General features: G+C 42.7%; 1 protein-coding gene and 2 long non-coding RNA genes across 5 annotated transcripts; 1 reads left to right on the top strand and 2 right to left on the bottom strand.

The window, feature by feature from the left end:
- Positions 1–2,777: 2,777 nt before the first annotated feature.
- LOC309502067 lies at positions 2,778–4,698 on the bottom strand. 2 transcript variants are annotated; one of them, XR_014207117.1, is made up of 4 exons: positions 4,683–4,698; positions 4,541–4,609; positions 4,372–4,444; positions 2,778–4,296 (listed from the first exon to the last, which is right to left on the bottom strand). It is a non-coding gene; the product is annotated as an uncharacterized lncRNA (long non-coding RNA). The 2 variants fall into 2 exon arrangements; XR_014207118.1 differs by lacking the exon at positions 4,683–4,698 and having other exon boundaries at positions 2,779–4,296; positions 4,541–4,643.
- Positions 4,699–9,897: 5,199 nt separating this feature from the next.
- LOC309502080 lies at positions 9,898–22,247 on the top strand. 2 transcript variants are annotated; one of them, XR_014207131.1, is made up of 5 exons: positions 9,898–10,017; positions 10,064–11,025; positions 19,227–19,382; positions 19,612–20,110; positions 21,242–22,247. It is a non-coding gene; the product is annotated as an uncharacterized lncRNA (long non-coding RNA). The 2 variants fall into 2 exon arrangements; XR_014207132.1 differs by having other exon boundaries at positions 9,898–11,025.
- Positions 11,016–17,886, bottom strand: LOC309501941 (uncharacterized protein). Its single transcript, XM_082174234.1, has 2 exons — positions 16,298–17,886; positions 11,016–11,736 (listed from the first exon to the last, which is right to left on the bottom strand). The coding sequence occupies exons 1-2, from the start codon at positions 17,848–17,850 to the stop codon at positions 11,301–11,303; spliced, it is 1,989 nt and encodes a 662-aa protein (XP_082030360.1). The 5' UTR covers positions 17,851–17,886; the 3' UTR covers positions 11,016–11,300.
- Positions 22,248–22,551: the final 304 nt, after the last annotated feature.

The raw sequence follows: 22,551 nt of genomic DNA, 5'->3' as shown, positions 1-22,551 counted from the left end.
ATTGACTTTGGAAGGTCAACATTAAGTCCAGGGTTGACAAATATAAATGATGTGGATATTGAAATGACTGACAATTATAAATATCTGGGAACTGTGATTGACAACAAACTAAGTTTTGAAGCAAATGTATCGATCGTTTGCAATACGTTTCAACAAAGACTGTTTTTTGTTTTAGATGAAAACATTCAATGTATGCTCTAAGATAATGACTTTATTTTATAAGTCTATTATTGAATCAGTTTTTTCATTTTGTATTGTAGCTTGGTTTGGCTATTTAACTTTGACAAATAGACTAAATAGTCTTGTCAAGGTTGCAGGAATAGTTATGGGGTAAGCTATTGATATTCATCATAGACAGGTTTTGAATAAGGCACATTCAGTTTTACAACATTTTGATCATCCCTTATTTAAAGAATTTCAATTGTTGCCTTCTGGGCGTCGTTTTAGTGTTTCAGGTGATAGAACAAAACGATTTAAGTTTTTTTTGTGTGTGTGTCGGTGGCTGTTGGTCTATTGAACTCTTCATATGAGGTGTTTGTGTTTTTTATATATATGTGAACTATGATGTGTGCGATGTGTATTTTTATGTATTGTCTGTATGTCTGTTCAGGGCCGGCGCGTGCACTTCTGCCGCTCTAGGCGAAAAACATTTGTGCCGCCCCTAGGGCTGGTCCGAACAGGGCCGCGGGAAGTGGGGGTGCTGGGGGTGCTGCAGCACCCCCTGTTTTCACAGAATTGTAAATGCAACGCATATGTTTGTTCATTAAAATGTATAAATTTTTAGCATTTAGTCATTTATTTGTAATAAACACTTTAAGTGGGCTATTTAAATTTTTTTATTTATATGTTAAATTATCTTTTTAAAACATAAGCGCAGAGTGTTACGTAATATTGTGTGTGTGTGTGTGTGTCGAAAGAATTTGTCCGCAGCTGCTCAAAAAAAAAAAAAAACCCCGTCAAAAACCCCACTGTCAGTGTTTTGTAAGGAACAGGCAAATATGTCAAATATAGCAGGAGACATTTTAATTGTTTACTAATAAAACAGTTATTTTTTATGTCAGTGTCGGCTAGACAGATGAAGTTGACGACTCGCGATCTTCGCAGCGCCAGAGAGAAATGCACATTTCATACGAATTACATAAGCAGCGCAGTCTGTTTTCTTTCGTTTTGAATTGTTCTGCTTAAAAGTAGACATTTCAAGCTATCTATATGTCTCAGGTCTGTGAGGCAATAGGCTACCTTATAGGCCTACGCTGAGTTTCGGTTCATTTATGAGACGAGCTCCAGGTTCGCCAGCGCCTCCATGTCCTAATTATCTATTTTCTAATAGCTTATATATTCTTCTTATTTATTGAATCCAGACAATTGGTTGATGAAACATCGATTAAAATTAAGATACAATTAATACAAAACGAAATTAAATTTAAAGACAGGCTTTGTGCTTTCAGTTTGAGGTCTCTGTGAAAGTTTTAAAACATTCTTTTAGTGCCGCTTTAGAGAAATACATTTCAAAAAAAAAAAAAGCGACTTAGTCCAGTGCGACTTAGGCTATATATGTTTTTTTCTTCCTCGTGGCGCATTTTGTGACTGATATGCGACTCCGGAGCAATAAAATAAAAGGGACTCCGGAATAAAAGCAGAATCAATAAAGTAAAAAATGTGATGTGCAGTCAGGTTTGAGAGTGTGCGTGTTTTTTGAGGAGTTTTATAGTCTTGATATTGTTTCTTATTCAAAAGTGGTGACGCCCCTATCCACGCTGCACTAGCAATATAAAACGCACACACACGTCTGTTAAATTAAGCAATAGCCTACTTTAAGGTAGTCTATATTTTTCTGACTAACAAATTACTGACACAGTAAAGGGTAGATTTAAATTAAGAAAAACTAAATTTCAATAAAGAAAAACTAAATTTCAATAAAGAAAAAAACTAAATGTAAAATTTCAATAAAGAAAAAACTAAATTTAAATAAAGAAAAAAAACATTTAAATAAAGAAAAAACTAAATTTAAAATTTAAATAAAGAAAAAACGAAATTTAAATAAAGTAAAACGAAATTTAAATAAAGAAAAACGAAATTAAGTTAAATTAAAATCGAGATTAATTTAGATTGATAATAATGGGTAAAAATGCTAATTGCCTATATTTTGTTTCTATCGTTATATTTTCCACAATGTCAAAGCAACGCAGCTTAACCCAAAACACAAGCTCAGGCATGCACTTCTGTCCATACAAACTCCGCTGTTCTGCGCTCTAGCCAGAGAACACTCCCGTTGCAGGAACACTTTAGGCCAAGAGGAAGCAAATATATACATACCGGTATACTATGCGTAGGTGGATGTGATCGGGGATTTTGGCTGTGTAACATTTAAAGCCACTTAAATTAACGAAATGACTCAAATAAAGATTCGTTCATTTTTATGAACGAGATCGAACAAGAGAGTCAGTAAAATTATCCGAACTTCCCATCACTCAGTCATGAGTCATGACTCGTGAGAGCAGGGGGCGGGGCGGCGCAGCGGCAGCTCAGCAAATCATATAGCCTATTTTGTGAATTGTTCATTCCCGATTGGCACACATTTTGCCGCCCTTACAAAAGTGCCGCTCTAGGCAATTGCCTAGTTCGCCTATATGGACGCGCCGGCCCTGTGTCTGTTACCTTTTTCTGCAAAAGTTTCCCCCAAGGGGGACAATAAAGGTAAACAAACAAATCAAACAAACAATGCATTTGTGTCAAATGAGTTAATCTCTTCTGAGACATGCTGTTCCTCAACCAGGTTGAGACGTTTGAGGGTTGAGAAAGCAATAGAAACAGGAAGGTGTGGCAAGAAGCGGTATAGGATTTCAATAAGTTACTTTGCTTATGGTGATAATTGTCGACTACACCACCCTGAATAAATCAGGGAATATCTAAATAACCCAGCAATTAGCATTAGATCCCACAGGTGCGTGTGTGTCAGGGAGGTTAGAGACAAGAGTACAACTAAATTACAAAAAGGTCTTTTATTGACATACAAAAATAGTTAAAAACAGTATCTTTTCTTAAAACAAAGGCGCTCAGCGCTCAATGCACAAATGTCAAAGCACAAAAACAGGTGCTCACAGGGGGGCAATATGAATGGCACACACCAACATAGTCCTCTACCCATGAGGGTAGGAGGAGTTTCAGTCAAACAAAAAGTAAAACAAAACAACCAGGCTGAGTCTACCGGCAGAAGGACCACTTAATGGCTTTTCCAAAAGCGTAATTCTACTCACACACACACACCGTGCACTTGGATCATACACACAAGCACTCCAAAAGTGTCACCCACTGCAACACTACCACCACCACAATGCACTCGAAGGTCCTCCCGCCTGGCCACCTCAGTTCCTGGGAGAAAACAAGATAAACAGCTGAGTTTGGTAAAACCCAAAAATAAATAGCCAAAAGAAAATATAATAATCAAGGTCAGCAACGACACACAAGTAAATAACAGAAACAAAATCTAAACAAAATACACACACAGCTGAACTAAAGACACGGAAAAGAATACAGCAGATAGAGCTGGTGCAGCACACACACATACACACACTCGCGCGCGCACACACACTGGTTCTCGTACAAATAACAGTAGGGTGACCATATTCCAGGACATGTCCGGCCGGGATTTCGAGATCGCCCAAAATATCCGGGATACGGCTTTTGCTTTCTCGTCGCCATTCTTTTTGTTTACATGCACACCTTTTGATTCAGTAGGACTGAATTAATTCCGATTGGTGAATCTAAATGTAGTGTTTACATGAACGCTAAACAAGTGATCGGTTGATGTGCGTTCTAGCATTGCTAAGAAAATTCCTGTGTTTTCGTCTCGATCGGGATCCGTGTGAAGCAGAATGCGTGACCTGCAAAGCTGGCACGTACGCGTCAGTGTCAAATAATGTAATAATGTAAACATAATGAATGGTGACTGTAGAAAGCAAAAGCCGAATCCCGGGCATTTTGGGCGATCTCGAAATCCTGGCCAGATATGTCCTGGTTAAACAGGACGTATGGTCACCCTAAATAACAGTCAATTATTATTGATCATAACTTTTCTATCACACTAAAAAAGGGAAAGGAAGTAGACGATACAAATCCTGTGCCCTTATGAATTCCCGCTGGCGCGATCAGCGCGACATGGAGGGCAGCGCAAGCACCTTGGTTATCCGGGTGGACTCAAGTTCATAGGAACACGGAAGAACGAGAGGGAGATTGTGCAGGGAACCAGCAAAATGGTCCTGAGGACGAAAGGGAGGACCCGCGCCTCACGAACGCCTTAAAGAGAAGCAGCGAGATTGTTAGTGCCTTTCTTTCCACTACAATCTTCCAGACATCTTACATGACACTTACCAAAAGACGACATCACCCCACATATAATCCCCACAGGCTACTGTTTACCGCGATCATCACAACCACCGATTAACTGGGGTACAGGAAGCAACGCATTAACAGTGATATAGCGACTCAGTATACTGCACGCCATCATAACCACCACTCAATACAGGGACAGTTTACATACCTGAAGGGTGGGCAGACACCTATTCTAAGCTGATGAAATGCACCGTCGGAAAAGTGCTTAAATGAAACGCTACAATTTGAAGAGATAACACGTATCAGTAGCGTTCTAAACACGATTTAAACCACTCGCTACCAGCACATACCTGAGGCGCTAGTGGAGGACAAGACGTGACACATCTCAGAGTACAGCCAACCAGCATTAAATAGCCCGTACTCTCTCCTGATAGGACGCCAGGACTGTCACTCACTTAACTAATCCTGCCACAAAGGCATAGGCATGTTTAGGGGTTCTAAACATATCTATATATATTTGTTCTAAAAAAAAAAGAATATGGGTGAAAGGATGGATAAGCACACGCGGGAAGCAGGGATTTTCTGTCATAGAGAGTTGGAGGTGAGTAAAACATTATAATGAAAAAGCAGTTGCCTTGTTGCGGTTTGGCAACGATGGTTATAAATACAAAAGGCTTTTATAATGTCATAACAAGCTGATCATTGGCTGTTGCTCGTCGCGACACGTGACGCCAAAGGCCGACAGCTCCAGATATTTATCATGCTATAGATATTTGTCTGGCGTCGGCGAGGTGTCAGCATGGTTCGAATTACGTGACAGCCAGTGGGAGCTGAGCTCCCATAGAGAGAGGATGAGCTCCCATGAAAGCAGTAAATAATACACCTGTGGGGGTCTCTAAAAATCATCAGCACCATTATTTTAAATTACAAATAGAGCACTTTTTCCTTCAATATATCGAGGCATATTTATGTTAAATATATTACTGACTTTTCTCAACTCACAGAAGTGACGTCAACGTCCAATCTAGCAGTAGCATAACCCATCAGGCAAGTGTTATTTTAATAAACTTATGATGTACTTACAAACTTTCCAATGCCTCGTTTTATGAGTACAGAACATATTTGCACTACTATAGAAGTTTGGTACCATTCTGGACATTATTAGTGGGGTAATTTACGAGATACAGTACATATTTGGAGCCGTTAGCGCCTGCACTAAGCCATCCGGCTGATATCTCTAAATAAACTCTAACTTTAATATTGTTCGACCAAGGGAAAAAAGGCTTCTGGGGGGGTGTTTGGCTCGAGGTCATGGTGCAAAGGACCCTAGGTGGATTTTACTCCGAACCATCCCTTTAATAAACAGCCTAAAAGAAACATTTTCCAAAAGAATGCATTTGGGCTACTGATAGGCACATATTGTGACTGCAGCATGGTTGTTTATGAACTTCACCACCAAGCCACTAGGGGGCACAGGAGCACACTATCATTTTTTGAACTTGCGAACGTTAACCCTTTTAGAAAGAGAACTGGTAAACATTTGTTTCATGGCTAAAATAAAAAGAAATTGTGTAAAGTTTAGAACCAGCAGCCATGCCACCAAAAATAAAAATAGTGCTACCAACATCAGGTACAACTAGGGATGGGTACCGAAACCCGGTATTAAACGGGCCCCGGTGCTGAATTTTGAAAGACCGCTGGATCGTTAAGCTCGGACGTTATCGGTTCTGCTGTCGGTACTGGAGAAATTATGAAAGTAGCCTACACGTGCTATTTATTATTGCTATTAAGAAATTATTATCTTGCGAATATATATTGAACCATTTGTCTGTGATGCATTTTTGCTAAAGAGAGAGAGAGAGAGTGTGTGTGTGTGTGTGTGTGTGTGTGTGTGTGTGTGTGTGTGTGTGTGAGAGAGAGAGAGAGAGCGAGAGCGAGCGATCTTTCACGCAAAGCCACGGCGCGCGCAACACAACAGCCCTGCTTAATGAGTGACGATGAGGACAGAACATTCAAAAGGTTACACTTTAGATCTTTGATATTAAACTAATTTTATTTTAGATTTAGGTTTTGGCTTCCAATGATTATAAAAAAGAAGATATTTGAGGTGTAACCATTAAAAACTAATAACTAAGCCACATTCTCTCCAGCGCAACTTCCTTCCCTTCACAGAGCGATGCGCTGTCATTTCTCCCTAAAACCCAAAAGGACCGTCAGAATCTGCACGATCGGTGATTGTTGTAAAATGTAGTCTATACTTTTGCTAAACTGCGGGACACGTTTGATAATAAAAGGCTATTAAAAGTACCAAAATTGACGCAATAGACGCTGTTCCAAAATGCGGCGCACGCTCCGAAACACACCGCAACGAGACAAGCAACGTATATTTTGGGCTTCGTGTGCGCATCTAAACGATCAAATACACAAATATGTCAAAATGGCCGTCTTGGAGATTCACTTAAACAGTTTATTCACTTAAATACAGTTTATGTCTTAAATCGGCGTAAATAGTTGGGAGAAAATATGAGGCTTAATAATGATTAGATCTGCATTTGGTCTTAAAGAGGCAGCAGTCTAATAATCCTGCTGACGATTGCTCCATTAATGTGAATCAAACAACAAAAGGCAAAGAGAAAATCAGTCACAGCTCTTGAATGATATAAGCTTTAATCTATCTATGATAAACTATGCAGTGTTATTTTACATCTGACTTAGATGTCTTTTTAACCCATATTACTCCTGAACAGTAATGTCAGTAGACATTACTGAAATTAAAGCACTGGGTATATAATTTGTATATTTGTTTTATTGTATACTTTTTTTTTTTTTTTTTGACCATGTGTTTGTACTTTGTTTTTGGCGTCCTGTCTGTCTATATAAAACACAAAAGCCTGCACCCTTCTGCATAACATACATGTTTTATTTGTTTTGTTAAAGCATTGCTTTTTCTTTTGCTATAGATATTTATTTTACATTTCAAAATATAAAGCAATATTAATTATGTTCTAAATGATTTTTCCCCCTTTTTTTAATATAACAAAAAGAACCGATAAGAATACCGTTAAAGTACCGGATCGATAAGGAGTATCGGTAGGAGTAGTAATACCGTTAAAACCTTAACGATACCCATCCCTAGGTACAACTTTGGCAAAATTCGGGTTTATTTAAAAAAAAACATAATCAGAGGACAGTCTAAATCCACCTGCTAGCATGGTGCATAGCACTGGGACTGAAGACGACTCTACCGCTGTTACCACCACTAGTTCTGCTGCTGGTGTTGAATGTGGGACAGAGATGAATGTTACCTCAGAAAAGGAGGATGAAAAAGCCGGGTCTGACACTTGGGACAAAACTGAGCAACTGCCAAAGAAATGGGGACTAAATCAGTGGAGGTCATGGAAGGAAAGAAACCCCTGGCTGGTTACAGGGGAGGGTGGACTTGGATGCATCATCTGTAAGGAAGCTAAGACTTAAGAATTACTTTCAGAGAAGAAAATTGGCGTGCATTTGTTGGATGCCTGGATCAATGGGACAGTGAGTAGCCCTGTGCAGAAGCAGTTGCGCAAAAAAATCTACCTACACCATGACAGTCTCGCCCATAAACGAGCTGCTGAAATAGCAGATCTCAAACAAAAAGAAATACTTCCAAGTAATGTTGTCAAACTAAGTCCAGCTATGTTTGAGGAGACAGCCAGTTCATTCAGGGCCGCCTATACATGGGTATCAATGACGTCACCTTTTTGTTGTGGCCGCCATCTTTAGGACCGTAGCGCCACGAACCGTCGATTCCAGGTTTAGCTATTTTTACTGTCTATGATTCCAGCGGAAATGGCAAAGTTAACGTCAAAGAAACAGGCTCTGCTAACGTTACTCAGACGAAAATTGCTCATCTCTCTGATAAAGAAAAGCAACGCTATTACAAGAAAATTTATATTTTGGGTTTTGATCCGTATTTACTTCCGAATCAACTACTGACCGCTGAAATCTGTTGTTAACTTGCCAAACATGTCTTTTGGCAACATTTACATCTACCTCGTCCACAATCCTTCTCCATACAGCGGGGAGTCCCTCAAGGCATACAAGAGCACTGAAGCGTACATGTATTTTAAATCAGGATGGGTGAATGATCCTCGAGTTTATCATCTGGAGATGAAGAAACTTTTCTTATTTACAGGAAAGGTAAGATATTTGTTTACTTAACTTTACTAGCTACGCTACTAACTTGCTACGTGGTCAATGCTAGGATAATAATTAACAATTGCCAATGGAATTTAGTTTTTTAAAGCTGACCTTACGTTTGTTAGCAAAAACATAATGTAGAAAATAGCTAGGAGTCTTAGATAATGTTATATATGTTGAACTTAAACATCATTGGTTAATCTGGCTATATTTGTGTTTCATACTTAAGGTTAAGCATTCACAAAACCTTTCTGTGACCCCAACACATCCCTGGATCACAGTCAAAGAGGACGGGACAGTACTTATTAGGCAGTGGGCCAAGTCCGTCTATCTCGTTTAGTTTTTGATTTGACAGTTACCCAGCAGCTGTCTGGCTAATTTTTTTTATTTGTCTGTATGAATAATTCACAAAAAGATTACCGATTGTTTCCAACGCCAATTGTTGCACATTAAAGTATAAAAATAGATTTAATTTCGCTAGCTGATCACAAACGTTGGCCGGAGTGAGATCCAATCAACGCTTGTGTTGTTACCTTGTTGAATTGATTTGGCCAATCACGCTATTCGTTGAACCGGCGTCGCGTCAGTCTGAAGCCAAATCCATGAGTCTACAACCCAACCTGGAGAGACCGGTGTGTCTCTGCAAGACAACGTCAAGGTAAGATTTGTTTTACAATGATTATACACCCTATCTTAATGCTTTTCATAGAAGTTGTATTTAAGACTGCAAGCTATAGTTCGCCGTGAATATATGCGTTGTCGTTGATGAAAACAGTAACGTTAGCCACGAAAGAATGAATGTTGGTAGTGGAGCAGTAAAGCTAGGTCTTGTAGCCCAAGACCGGTTGCCCACTGATGCTAAGCAGGGCTGAGCCTGGTTAGTACCTGGATGGGAGACCTCCTGAGAAAACCAGGTTGCTGCTGGAAGAGGTGTTAGTGAGGCCAGCAGGGGGTGCTCACCCTGTGGTCTGTGTGGATCCTAACGCCCCAGTATAGTGATGGGACACTATACTGTCAAAGAGCACCGTCCTTCGGATGAGACGTAAAACCGAGGTCCTGACTCTCTGTGGTCATTAAAAATCCCAGGATGTCTTTCGAAAGAGTAGGGGTGTAACCCCGGCATCCTGGCCAAATTTGCCCAGTGGCCTCTGTCCATCATGGCCTCCTAATCATCCCCATATACTGATTGGCTTCATCACTGTCTCCTCTCCACCAGTAAGCTGGTGTGTGGTGGGCGTTCTGGCGCAATATGGCTGCCGTCGCATCATCCAAGTGGATGCTGCACATTGGTGGTGGTTGAGGAGATTCCCCCCTTACATGTAAAAGCGCTTTGAGTGCCGAGAAAAGCGCTATATAAATGTAATGAATTATTATTATTATTAACGGTATGTTGCTTAGGCTAATCCAAAATAATAATTCGGGACATACACAATGAACTAAGCAAAGAGTATTCAAATACAGGATAATTACGGGAAAATATTTAAACGGGAAGACAGCAGGAAATAAGTCTAACTAAGGGAGAATCACGGGGTAAACGGGAGGGTATGTCCAGGTTTGGTTACAGCAAGCTACCTAGGCTACAAGTAAGCTAGACTAATTATCAGCTAAAAAGAGTGCAAACCAAAACAAAGAAATGATTTCAAATCAACTTTATAGTGGTAGTCATGGAGTTATTTAAGCCAATTATGGTTGATTGTCACAGTTTATACAATGACACAATTCTGTGCATGGTAGCTTATGCTTTTTGCAAGTGCAGTTCCCTCCCACACTTTTAAGGGTTTTGCATTGGCAGTGCACCAGCTCTAACACACTCTGTGGTGCTGGGGGCAGTGTCATCCAGTGCACTACCAGGTATTCTCCCTCCATCCTCCATCCATGCTGTACCGGCGGGGGTATGTCAGGTTGTTTTTGCAGACTTCTCCTGTAGAATGAAAAATATGAAAACATTACTTTGGCCTATTAACCTACTGTATCAGTTTTATGTTTCTAATTTTGTTTATTATCTTTATGTTTCTAATTTTGTTATCTTTAGAGTGATATATTAGCTGTAAACCATTTTCTCTTTTTCTGTTTCTGTTTCTTGGTCATGTACCTGTGTATTGCAGCCTGGTAGTTGGCACGCTGAATGTGCTGCTGAAGGGAGTCTTGATTTGGAGGAAGGCTCCTTTCGAGACATTTCCCAGACTTAAACATGTGCCACCTTGCCTGGTTGACACTTTTGACATCTTTTACGTCATATAGCTTGCATGTGAAGGCCTCCACTGCTTCATATAGGTCTGGGGTCACAGTGAAAGTTCTGCCTATTCTCTGGAATGTGTTGCAGTGCTCTTGATTGGATAGGAGTGCCTTCACTGCCTTCACCTTTCCTATGCCATACAGGGAGCTGACAGTGTCATAACCAGTGAAACAGTGAAGACCAATCAGCGCATCGCAGACTATCGCTCCCAGCTGGTCATGGATCTTCTGGACTTCGACTGTGCGAGAATTTCCTCCTTTCCCTGTCTGGAAATACAGGTGAGCTCCGATGTCTTTGTAGAAAGCGAGGGCCAGTACAAACACATCAGTGTCAGGACTTATGATAATAATATGCCTGCTATAATCAGCAGCATGAGCACAGTGTAGCAGTAGTCTGGTGTCCGCTTCTTCCTGTGTCGTGAACAGCGCTGGCATTGGCAAGGCTTCCAAATCAGTTGTATCCGGGTTTTTTTTTTAGAGCATGGCACTCTCCTCCATGTGCGACGATCACAGTCAGGTCCTCAATCATGTGCCCTCCAGATGTACACCATCTATCAAAGAATTTGTAGGAGATTTTCCTTATTTTCCCCACATGCCAAGAACTTTGCCCATTGCTTTGGTGTCCTTTGGTCTTCAGAATATATTTTGGTAATTTGACAACCCTTCACTGCACGTCGGTCTCGTTCTGCATTCTTGATGCTCATGACTTTGTAGGTGTCTGGTACAAAATGGATTACTTTGGACTTGCTAGCTTTGGCCACACTGACAATCAGCCTGAGAACACCGTCAGCAAACATCCCAAAAGTTGGTTGGGGTTTCATCGCTTGTACAAGTGCCATAGCATCCCACACCCACGTGGAGCCCTCAGGAACGTTGTCCACTGTTGCTGGTGGGTTTACAACAGCTTCCAGGAAATGCAACAGCTTTGCTTTGTCCGTTTTCATCAGAGAGCCATCAAAATGAGCTAGTGCGGCAGGTAAGGGCCCTAAACTATGTACAAGCTGTTACGTCAGAAACGAGGATACAATATGCAAGTGCAAAAACTCTTTATTGATAGTCAATAAATGATGATGATGATGATGATGAAGTCCAGGTGATGCAGGCTGTGGCGCAGGGACTTTGATGGTCAGACACGGAGTGATGAATGAAGTGCAGCATGCTCTGATGAGTGAAGACGTGGTCCAGACATGTAACGTAATCCAACTAGACGTGAAACAGGAACACAGGAACTCCAGACGGGACACGAGGCACAGGAACAGGATCAGACAACAACAGAGACTTCATGCAATGATCTGACAAGGAGATGAGAAAGCAGTGAGCATATATAGGAGATGAGATGAGTGGCAGCTGGTGATGATGATTGATTGCAGCTGGATACTGATCAACAGTAATGATCCGGACACACCCACTCACACACATGTAAACAACAAAGCACAAGACTAGAGAGAGACATTGGATCTATGAACCGTGACAGTACCCCTCCCCCTAGGAACGCCTCCTGGCGTTCCCAGGTCCCCTTACCTGCCGATTGTAATAATCGATAAGGGAGTGATCCAGAATGTCTCTAGCCGGTACCCAACTTCTCTCCTCTGGACCGTAACCTTCCCAGTCCACCAAGTACTGGAATCCGCGTCCCCTCCGCCTTGAGTCCAGCACACGATTGACCGAATAAGTGGGTTCCCCATCTACGAGTCGCGGCGGGGGAGGAACCGGGATTGGCGGATTAATACGAGAATGAAATACGGGTTTAATTTTGGATACATGAAAGAGGGGGTGAATCCTCCTGTACGCTGGAGGAAGGTTGAGGCGGACTGCCACCGGACTAATGATCTTGGTGACAGTAAACGGGCCAATGAATTTGGGAGCAAGTTTATTAGACACGGAACGGAGAGGAATGTTCTTGGTAGAAAGCCACACTTTTTGACCAGCGACGTATACGGGAGGCCTAGACCGGTGGCGATCGGCTTTGGCCTTGGTGCGCAACCCCACCTGGAGTAGAGTCTCACAGGCTCTAGTCCACGTGCGGTGACACCTCTGAACGAAGGCGTGAGCGGAGGGGACCGCGACTTCGGATTCCAGACTAGGAAAAATTGGTGGCTGGTACCCTACGCTACACTCAAACGGAGATAGGCCCGTAGATGACACTGGCAACGTGTTGTGGGCGTACTCCACCATAGAAAGTTGTTGACTCCACGAGGAAGGATTCTTGGAAACCAGACATCGTAACGTTCTTTCCAAATCCTGGTTGGCTCTCTCAGTTTGGCCATTGCTCTGGGGGTGGAACCCTGAGGACAGACTAACAGTCGCCCCCAGAAGCTTACAAAATTCTCGCCAAAATTTGGACACAAACTGGGGTCCCCTGTCAGAAACCACGTATGTCGGGAGGCCATGTAACCGAAAGACGTGGTCAACGACAATCACCGCTGTCTCCTTGGCTGAGGGTAATTTGGGCAAGGGAATGAAATGGGCCGCCTTCGAGAACCGGTCCACCACGGTCAAAACTACCGTGTGACCCTGAGAGGGCGGGAGGGCGGTAACAAAATCTAGAGCGATATGGGACCAGGGTCTCGAAGGGACCGGCAGCGGTTGGAGTAACCCATCTGGAGGTCGATTGGAAGTCTTACCAGTGGCACAAACTGAGCAAGCCAAAACAAAATTGTGAATGTCACGAGCCATGAGAGGCCACCAGAATCGTTGCTTGACTAAAAATCTAGTGCGACTGACTCCTGGATGACAAGCCACATTGGAAGAATGCCCCCACTGAATGACGCTGGACCTCAGACCCTCAGGTACAAATAAACGATTCGGTGGGCAACCGACCGGGGGCGTTACCCCTTCTAAGGCCTTCTTGACCTTCGATTCGACCTCCCATACGAGTGTGGAGATGAATAGAGTCTCCGGTAAAATGCACTCGGGAGTAGACGGGCGTTCGGAACGATCAAAAATGCGCGATAAAGAATCGGGTTTGATGTTTTTAGAACCCGGGCGGTACGAGAGAGTAAAATCAAAACGACCGAAAAAAAGTGCCCACCAAGCCTGCCTGGAGTTCAATCTTTTAGCAGTCCGAATGTATTCTAAGTTCTTGTGATCGGTCCAAACGATAAAAGGTACCCCCGACCCTTCTAACCAGTGCCGCCACTCTTCCAATGCTAACTTGACTGCCAACAACTCTCTGTTCCCAATGTCATAATTACGTTCGGCAGGAGACAGACGATGAGACAAAAACGCGCAAGGATGCATCTTGTCGTCTGAGAGAGAGCGCTGGGATAACACTGCTCCTACCCCCACCTCTGACGCATCGACCTCCACCACGAACTGACGTGATGGATCAGGGGTTGTCAGAATGGGGGCTGAAACGAAGCAACCCTTCAGTTTGGCAAACGCAGCCTCGGCTGCGTCTGACCACCTGAACGTCGTTCTGGGGGAGGTCAAGGCGGTCAGAGGTGCGGCTAGTTGGCTGAAGTTGCGAATAAAACGCCGGTAGAAATTGGCGAACCCCAGATATCTCAGTAGGGCCTTACGAGACTCTGGACTTGGCCACTCTACCACAGCCTTGATCTTCTCAGGATCCATGCGCATTCCCTCAACCGACACGATGTACCCTAGGAATGGAACAGACTGTGCATGAAAATCGCATTTCTCCGCCTTGACAAAAAGCCCATTCTCTAGCAACCTCTGAAGCACTCGTCGGACGTGCTGCACGTGTTCCTGGAGAGAAGAAGAAAAAATCAGTATGTCGTCCAGGTAGACATAAATGAACTGATCTATCATATCTCGCAGCACGTCATTGACGAGTGCCTGGAAGACCGCTGGACTGTTGGAAAGCCCGAAAGGCATTACCAAGTATTCAAAGTGTCCCCTGGGGGTGTTAAACGCGGTCTTCCACTCATCCCCCTCCCTGATGCGGACCAAATGATAAGCATTACGTAAATCCAATTTTGTGAAGATGGACGCTCCCTGCAACCTCTCGAAGGCTGAAGACATCAACGGTAAAGGATAAGTATTCTTTACCGTGATGTTGTTCAACCCCCGGTAGTCAATACAAGGTCGCAGAGATCCGTCCTTCTTCCCCACAAAAAAGAACCCCGCCCCCGCTGGAGAAGAGGAAGGGCGGATGAACCCCGTTGCTAGAGAATCAGAAATATATTTCTCCATAGCCTCCCTCTCTGGTGTCGAGAGTGAATATAACTTGCCCTTGGGCGGAGCCGTACCTGGTAATAAGTCTATGGCACAGTCATAGGGACGATGCATAGGGAGAGAAGCAGCCCGAGACTTACTGAACACCTCCTTCAGGTCCAGGTACTCCGCGGGCACGTTAGACAGATCCACTGCCTCCTCCTGCAACACAGGGACAGAAACAGACGGACAGGCAGACAATAGACAAGACTTATGACACTGATTACTCCATGAAGACACAGACTTGAGCTGCCAGTCCACTTTAGGGTTGTGACGGGTGAGCCAAGGGTGACCAAGGACAATGGGTGCAAGGGGAGTGTCCAGGATATAGAAAGAGATGATCTCGGTGTGGTTGCCTGATGTGATGAGGGTGATGTCTTCTGTGGCAAAAGTGATGGTGGGAAGTTCTTGTCCATTAAGTGCGTGTACAGCAATCTGATGTGTGAGGGGTTTGAGGGGAATCTTGAATTGACGTGCGAATGAGTGATCCATGAAATTGCCTTCTGCCCCGGAGTCCAAGAGTGCTTGACAGTCGTGAGTGAGTGTTGACCATCGCTCGGTCTGGAAAGTCTTGGGTTGGAGAGAAAAATGCATGGAACACCGGGTTAGAAAAGCTCTGCAAAATTTTGGATCACCTGAATAGGGCTCTGGGGCTGGTAGGCGTGGCTCTGACTGGGATGGGCTGTCCGATGGTGTGGGAGGAACGGCCGGTGTGGGCGGCGCAGTGGGAGCTCGTAGCTGTTGGATCTGCCGGGTGAGCTCGGACACCTGCGCCACTAACGCCTGAACAGCGCGACCAGTATCGTTTAAATTCTTCTCTTGAATGTCCAGACGAGCCATACTGTTACTCAAACAGTCCTCCATGGTCGGCGCTGATGTACTTGCTGTATCCATTCTTGGTCAGATCGTTCTGTTACGTCAGAAACGAGGATACAATATGCAAGTGCAAAAACTCTTTATTGATAGTCAATAAATGATGATGATGATGATGATGAAGTCCAGGTGATGCAGGCTGTGGCACAGGGACTTTGATGGTCAGACACGGAGTGATGAATGAAGTGCAGCGTGCTCTGATGAGTGAAGACGTGATCCAGACATGTAACGTAATCCAACTAGACGTGAAACAGGAACACAGGAACTCCAGACGGGACACGAGGCACAGGAACAGGATCAGACAACAACAGAGACTTCATGCAACGATTTGACAAGGAGATGAGAAAGCAGTGAGCATATATAGGAGATGAGATGAGTGGCAGCTGGTGATGATGATTGATTGCAGCTGGATACTGATCAACAGTAATGATCCGGACACACCCACTCACACACATGTAAACAACAAAGCACGAGACTAGAGAGAGACATTGGATCTATGAACCGTGACACAAGCATCTCACTCATGTCAATATTTCTTGAGGTCCCAACTACAATTAATCTGGCAAAAAGATCACAGTCTGCTTTTAGGGATATCTCTCTACCTATTGCTTTTGTCACTGTTGTAGTTGCAGTGTCTTTGAAGGTCTTGAGCTTCATTTTTTTTATGGGCTGATAAATGCATACCTCATTACTTTGAAGCCTCTTTTCACAGAATTCTAAGAAGGCTTTCTCTCCTCTCTCTTTTGCTTCATTCAAATCATTAAAAATCGACTCTGATGCAACATGTCCAGATGTTATATGGTAAAGGACCTCTCGATCAATGGAAGGATCAAAAGGATTTATCATGTTCTGAATGGTGGATATGATGTTTTTTACATCCCTCTCATCACGTTCCCTGCGCGTGTCATCAAGTTCAGCTCGTTGTTTTGTTGTGGGGCTGTGCCCGGCCATGTCTTTGCACTCCATACTGATAGCTGCACGTTCATGATGTGTGAGTGTCCATCTATGAACCGCACCTTTGTTAAGTGAAAACCCAGTCAGTCCACCTTTAGTTTTGGAGTCACGGTTTGCTGTTTGTTCGATGACTTGATCACATGCTGTGTAAGCAAAGCCATATGTTTGCTGTCTTTGGGCGACAAAATCCCCTGATTGGAGCTGGTGGTTTATGTTTGGATGAGTGTACCCTAAACTGACCATTTCCATCCAGTATGTTGACAGGTAGCGGGCATAGTTGATCCTGTCATAACAGAAGAACCATGGCATAATGGAACGCACACTTGATAGGTGGAGACTCCAGTTTGCCTCTCGTGTTCCTCTGATGAAGAGGAGAAGATCTTCTACCATTGCAATGTATGTGCACCAAAAGTGGAATGTCTTGTTGGTGGTGTTGTCTTTAATGAAATCTTCATACCCTTTCATTACTTTTTGAAAGTTCTCAGACATTACCAGATCATCAAATTCTTCACCAGGGAAAGCTGTCTGCAGACCAACAGCAGTCTTGACAGCAGCTTCACATCCATCTTCTGGAAGAATGTCCAGGTATGTCTGCCAGCGAAGTCTCTGTAGGGCTTCACACATTAACTTGTGTACACGCATGCTTCGATTGTATTGATGTCCAGATATGACTCCCTCCACAGATCCTGCAGCAACAACTTCAGCTTCTATCATGACATCCTGAAATCCTGCATCTCCAAATCGCTTCCCAATACAGGCCAGGTACGCCATGGCTGTGTGAAATTCCCCCATTCGAAGGACGAGACGTTCCTGAAATGTTTTGTTTGTCCAACGAATCTCTTGGGCTTTCGAGTATATGGCCTGATCCATTACTAACACAATTTCGCTCAGCTTTAGTTTGTCTGCTATAGCTATGGAACGTGTAAGGATAGTGTGCACCGTGTTTAAGTCGGTTGGACTGGCATCAATGACAGGCAGGTAACCGATGTTTGATTGTGTTGGAATTGCACCTCTCTGCAGCTGTGTATTGTAGCCAGTCCATCCAGGAAGAACACTTCTTTGGACTTCTTGAGTCTTCATGAAGAAGTAAGCACTGTCCATTCTCCTTGCTGTTGCCTGCACAGGAATGTGATCTCACATCCAACTTCAATTCTAAACCTAAAACATTCTGGACCGGCCCTTTTTCCTCTTGTAAAGATGTCAATTTGGATAGGAGGAGTTTTAAGGGACCTTTTCCTGCTTTTCTGCAGCGATACAAATTCTGAGGTAGGTACATCACTGGAGGTGGGCTTCTGAATTATGATGCCGTTGGTGTTATGCGTTGTGCCCTTTCCTGACAGCGTTTCCTCACCAAAGTCATTGTTGTCCCAAACAAGGGTTGCAGAGATTTCAGGTACAATGCTTGGTGGGATGTATGTATCACCTCTTTCAAGCTGCAGCTCTGCGAGAGCAGTGTCATGTTCAAGCACTTGGGAGTGTGAGCTACAGTGCCCAAGACCATTCAAAATCCCAATTACCTGTGCTGAGCCAGTCATATGCCTAACCGCCATGGCTAGCGCAGTATGCTTTGGCATGAGCCACCTTCCTCTCATGACTAGATTCATGATGTCCTGGCACATTGACCCAATCTTCTGCTTCTCATCCACACCAACACTGACATGCTGAACACCGGATTGAAACTCTGAAGTTGTACCTGTTATCCAAGCAATAACATTGTACAACTCGGGTGGTATCATTCTCAAGGCAGTATCAATGTTGAGGTCTTGGGCTGTTGGTGGCCATGGCAGTTTAGCTGTACATTTGCATTTTTCCTGTATGATCTCCTTGAGAGACATGGCTGCATGATACAGAAGTCTCTCATAAGTCTGCCCCTTCATAACCCGGCTTGGCTCAGTGTCATCCTCATTGTCGTCATCACTTTGGTCTGATGATGATGACTGCTGTGTTGCTACATCAGGGATAACCTCCTCAGCACACAAGTCTTCAACAAATACTAAATAATTTTTTGATGACTTCAAAAACTTTAGGCAAGGATGTGACTTTTGAAGCCTAGCCTTTAAACGGCAGACTGTGTATGCTGAAATGTCAGTGCCCTCTCTTTCCTTAACTATTGCCTTGAAAAGCTCATTTAGCCGGGACAGTCGGGACAGCCTGAGAACTTCGCGCTGCTTCAATAACCTCTCTTCCACCACTGACTTACAGAAATGGTCGTAGCCTGCCTGATATGGGTTTTCTTCAGAACCTTGAGTGTGTTTTTTATAAAGATAAGATGTGTAGCGTTTGTAACAGCTTTGATGATACATGGCCTCTGAGGCAACAAGGTCTCTTCCACGGATATGGATGAGAACCCTCTCATCCATCTTGTCCTCTGCCGCAAAAAGCAAGCTACCTGCTGTCAGTGTCTCACATTTTGAAAGATTTTCTTTTTTCCTTTTTCTATGACTGTCAATAATATACTGATTCTTCCTGCATATTAGGCATCTAGCTGGGAGTAGATGAGATGATCTCCTTTGTTCGGGGCCATCATCCAATGCAGAGCGCAGAATCCGGACCTTGGAGACACTCTCATCATTGAACGGCAGTGGTTCAGCTACATCTGTCAGTGGTTGGGCTTCACCTACATAACAGAGCAGGTATAAGATGGAATATGGTGGAAAAATATTTTAGTTAAAGATGGCTGTTTTTGAGCGATTTAACAAAATTATTTGTGGTCAGAACTGCAGTAGTCTTGTCAAGCTCGTTTAAGATGGTTAGCATCTTAATACAAATGTCAAGATGAAAAATGTGATTTAAAATTATAGTAATGTGCGCTTTCTTTGTTTATTTATCTGAATATAATTCAGTTGTTTATCTAACACACAGACACGGACAGGACAACATCATATCTCTCCACACCCAAATGACTACAGAGGTGATCGTTGACAATCATCACATCAACAGCACCATGATGGAGCAGGTCAAGATCACAGAGTTGCTTAGTATCCACATCACAGATGACCCATCTTGATCTATCGACACCACCAACAGAACCTGGCCATGTTTTAGTTGTGGTTATAAGTTGCAATCCTAAATTCACATAATATTTTTATACATTTAATAAATATATTCTTAATATTTGTTGTTTTTGTTTCTATGTTTGAGCTTATATATCTCAATATTAATAACAGTCTGGTTAATTTTGAGTCTTGAAATGTAAACTCTCAAGGGTTGGATTTCTAAATATATGTTGGTTATGTGTCTATTCAGAATGACTTCTGAGCAGCAACCTTTTTATTTTGGGTATGTCATGTATGCATCACTTGCCAAAATTGGGGCTGACTAGTAAGGGGTTAAACGTATATAAATGAAATGTATGTTTAAAGTGTAACTTGCAGGTTAACCACCACAACCAATTAATGTGTAAATTAAAGTGCTCAATATGTATATATGTAAAAATTTCTGTCTTAAAATGCGTTAAAATAACATTTATTGGGGTTTCTTCAAAGGTAGCGTGTTTTTACAGCAACTGGGTGATGACGTCATAAAAGGAAGTTGCAACCATACTCTGCTAGACTCCTACTGTTTGTGACTGTTTGTGGCTTGATTATAGAGAACGACTGGGAGACTGAGGAGGTGGGAAACTAGTGTTGTCAAAGTACCGGTACTTCGGTACTGAAAATGTGACAGTACCAGCATTTCTGTAGTACCGGGTGTATTCGGTACCCAGTAATAGGCAGCTGCGTTAAGTCGCTTCCATGTTTATCTAAGCACGGGGCTCCAGACTAACTTTCATTACTATGAGCACTGTAGCCGATATATACCACGATATAGTGTCTGTGTATTAAACTGCAGAAATACTATTTAAATATTAACCTTGCATGTTCTGTTTGTCTCTGTGTGAATGAATGGCGCAGACGCGCGTGTCATTTACCTCACACACACACACACACACACTGAAGCACGAGTGATGCTCGCCCTGTTTTCAGTCTAGCTGCTGCCAGTCACGATATGATGACATGATGAAATTCATCTCCAGAGCCACTCTGAGTCATTTTACCGTTTCATTTGAGAAAAACTATCGTCATATCATACACGCACAGAAACGCAAAGGTCTTCACGGCAACCCGTCAAAATAAAAGTTCGGTTTAATTTTGCGTGCATGCTGCCTGAACCCGTTTGTTTTGCGAATAGCTTACTCTCATTTCAGGCAGGATCACGGTCCTCTTGAAGCCAGCACACACGATTATGTTTACAATTGAGTTATTTCAATATAACTGCTAGCCTACTTGCCATTAGACTACAGTAACTCTAGGCTTGGTGTTCCTTTTATGACGTCACGCCCAGCCTAGTGGAAGGGAGCGGGAGTGCTTAAAACCACTAAAAAGTACCAACTTTTCATATTATATTCAGCATTTTGGTATGAAAAACATACAAAACAGTGGTGGGCGGTTCTTATCTTTATGTTTATTGCATTTTCTTCGAGAAATTTTTTACCTGCAAGTTACACTTTAAGTTTTTTAACTTATATTTAAGCGTCACACCGCTCCGCTTTACTCACATGCTCTGGGGCCTCATTTATAAAACTCTGCGTAGGATCCTTACTAAAAGTGTACGTGCGCCCGAAAGCCAAAAATGTCATCAGCGTAAGATTGTGCGCACATGCGTCTCCTCCCCGAAATAACCATATATGGAGTTTACAACGCTTAGTTTTACTATGCATATCCTCATCTGCATATAATTTGCATATGATTATTCATTCACGTGAAAACATGTTTAACGGTACCAGACATTAGGAAAATATGACATACGGATGTGCCGTTACATTTAATTAATAAAAATAATTTAGTAGCCTATCCTTGCCTTGTTTTTGAATGAATAAATCAAATAGTGTAAAATACATTTCAGAGAAAGTTTTTCTCAATCTTTTCCACTGGCCAAATAGTATTTTTAATTGATTTCTATTTTTAGTGGAAACAGATAGACCTTGTTGTGCATTATTTGCACGAAACCATTTTCTCAGACAATCTGCTATTATCATGATAAGCAATTAGTTAAAACATTAAAACACAGCATGCCAGAGGAGAAGTGTTCAAAAGCATCGCATCCACAACAAATATTTATTTTTATTGAATATAAAAATGTTGTAACTTCTCAGTAATGATTTCATGTAGTTAAAGTGTTTAACACCATTAATGAGAATGGCATATTTAATCTAAATGTTTATATCAGAAGTAAAACATATAGTTTAAATCATTCTTTTATTTATTTAAACTGGTATTGTGAACATGCACTGTATTTATGATTAGGACTCATAATAAAGATTTACGGTTTTACTTAATCTGCCGTTAGATAAGCTATGCGTCAGTTTCACTATATGGCCCAACGCGCTCGCTGGCGCGGACATTTAAGAAGGGATGGATATTTGCTTCAAGTGATAGGTTTGGTGAGTGAAATTATATTTGTATTATATTTCTGTATATGTATAATTTTCTTTAGATTTTAGGTCTAAAAGTGACCATAAAGACATTTAACTCCAGCTCATCATCGGTGTCGCCAAACGTACTCGGTTACTAACGTAACCTCGGTTCTCTCTAGAAGAGGGAACGAGTACTGCGTAAGATATCTTACGCTAGGGGAAAATCCTTTTTCCGCGAGATATTGAAGCCAAAAATGATCCTTAATTTTGTAATAATGCAAAACGCGTTGCGGCAGCATGCAGACATAGGCGAGGCAGCTCGCGCGCCTATTGGCTGCTCTGCGGCAACTGCAGCAGCCTATCGAGCGAGGCCTGGCGTGACGCCAGACCCAATCAGGGCACTTCGC

The sequence above is a fragment of the Leuciscus leuciscus genome, assembly GCF_965113295.1.
Source record: "Leuciscus leuciscus genome assembly, chromosome: 6".
In the NCBI taxonomy this organism is placed as follows: Eukaryota; Metazoa; Chordata; class Actinopteri; order Cypriniformes; family Leuciscidae; genus Leuciscus; species Leuciscus leuciscus.
Note: the sequence above shows the minus strand (reverse complement) of the source record. Positions and strands in the feature narration are given on the sequence as shown.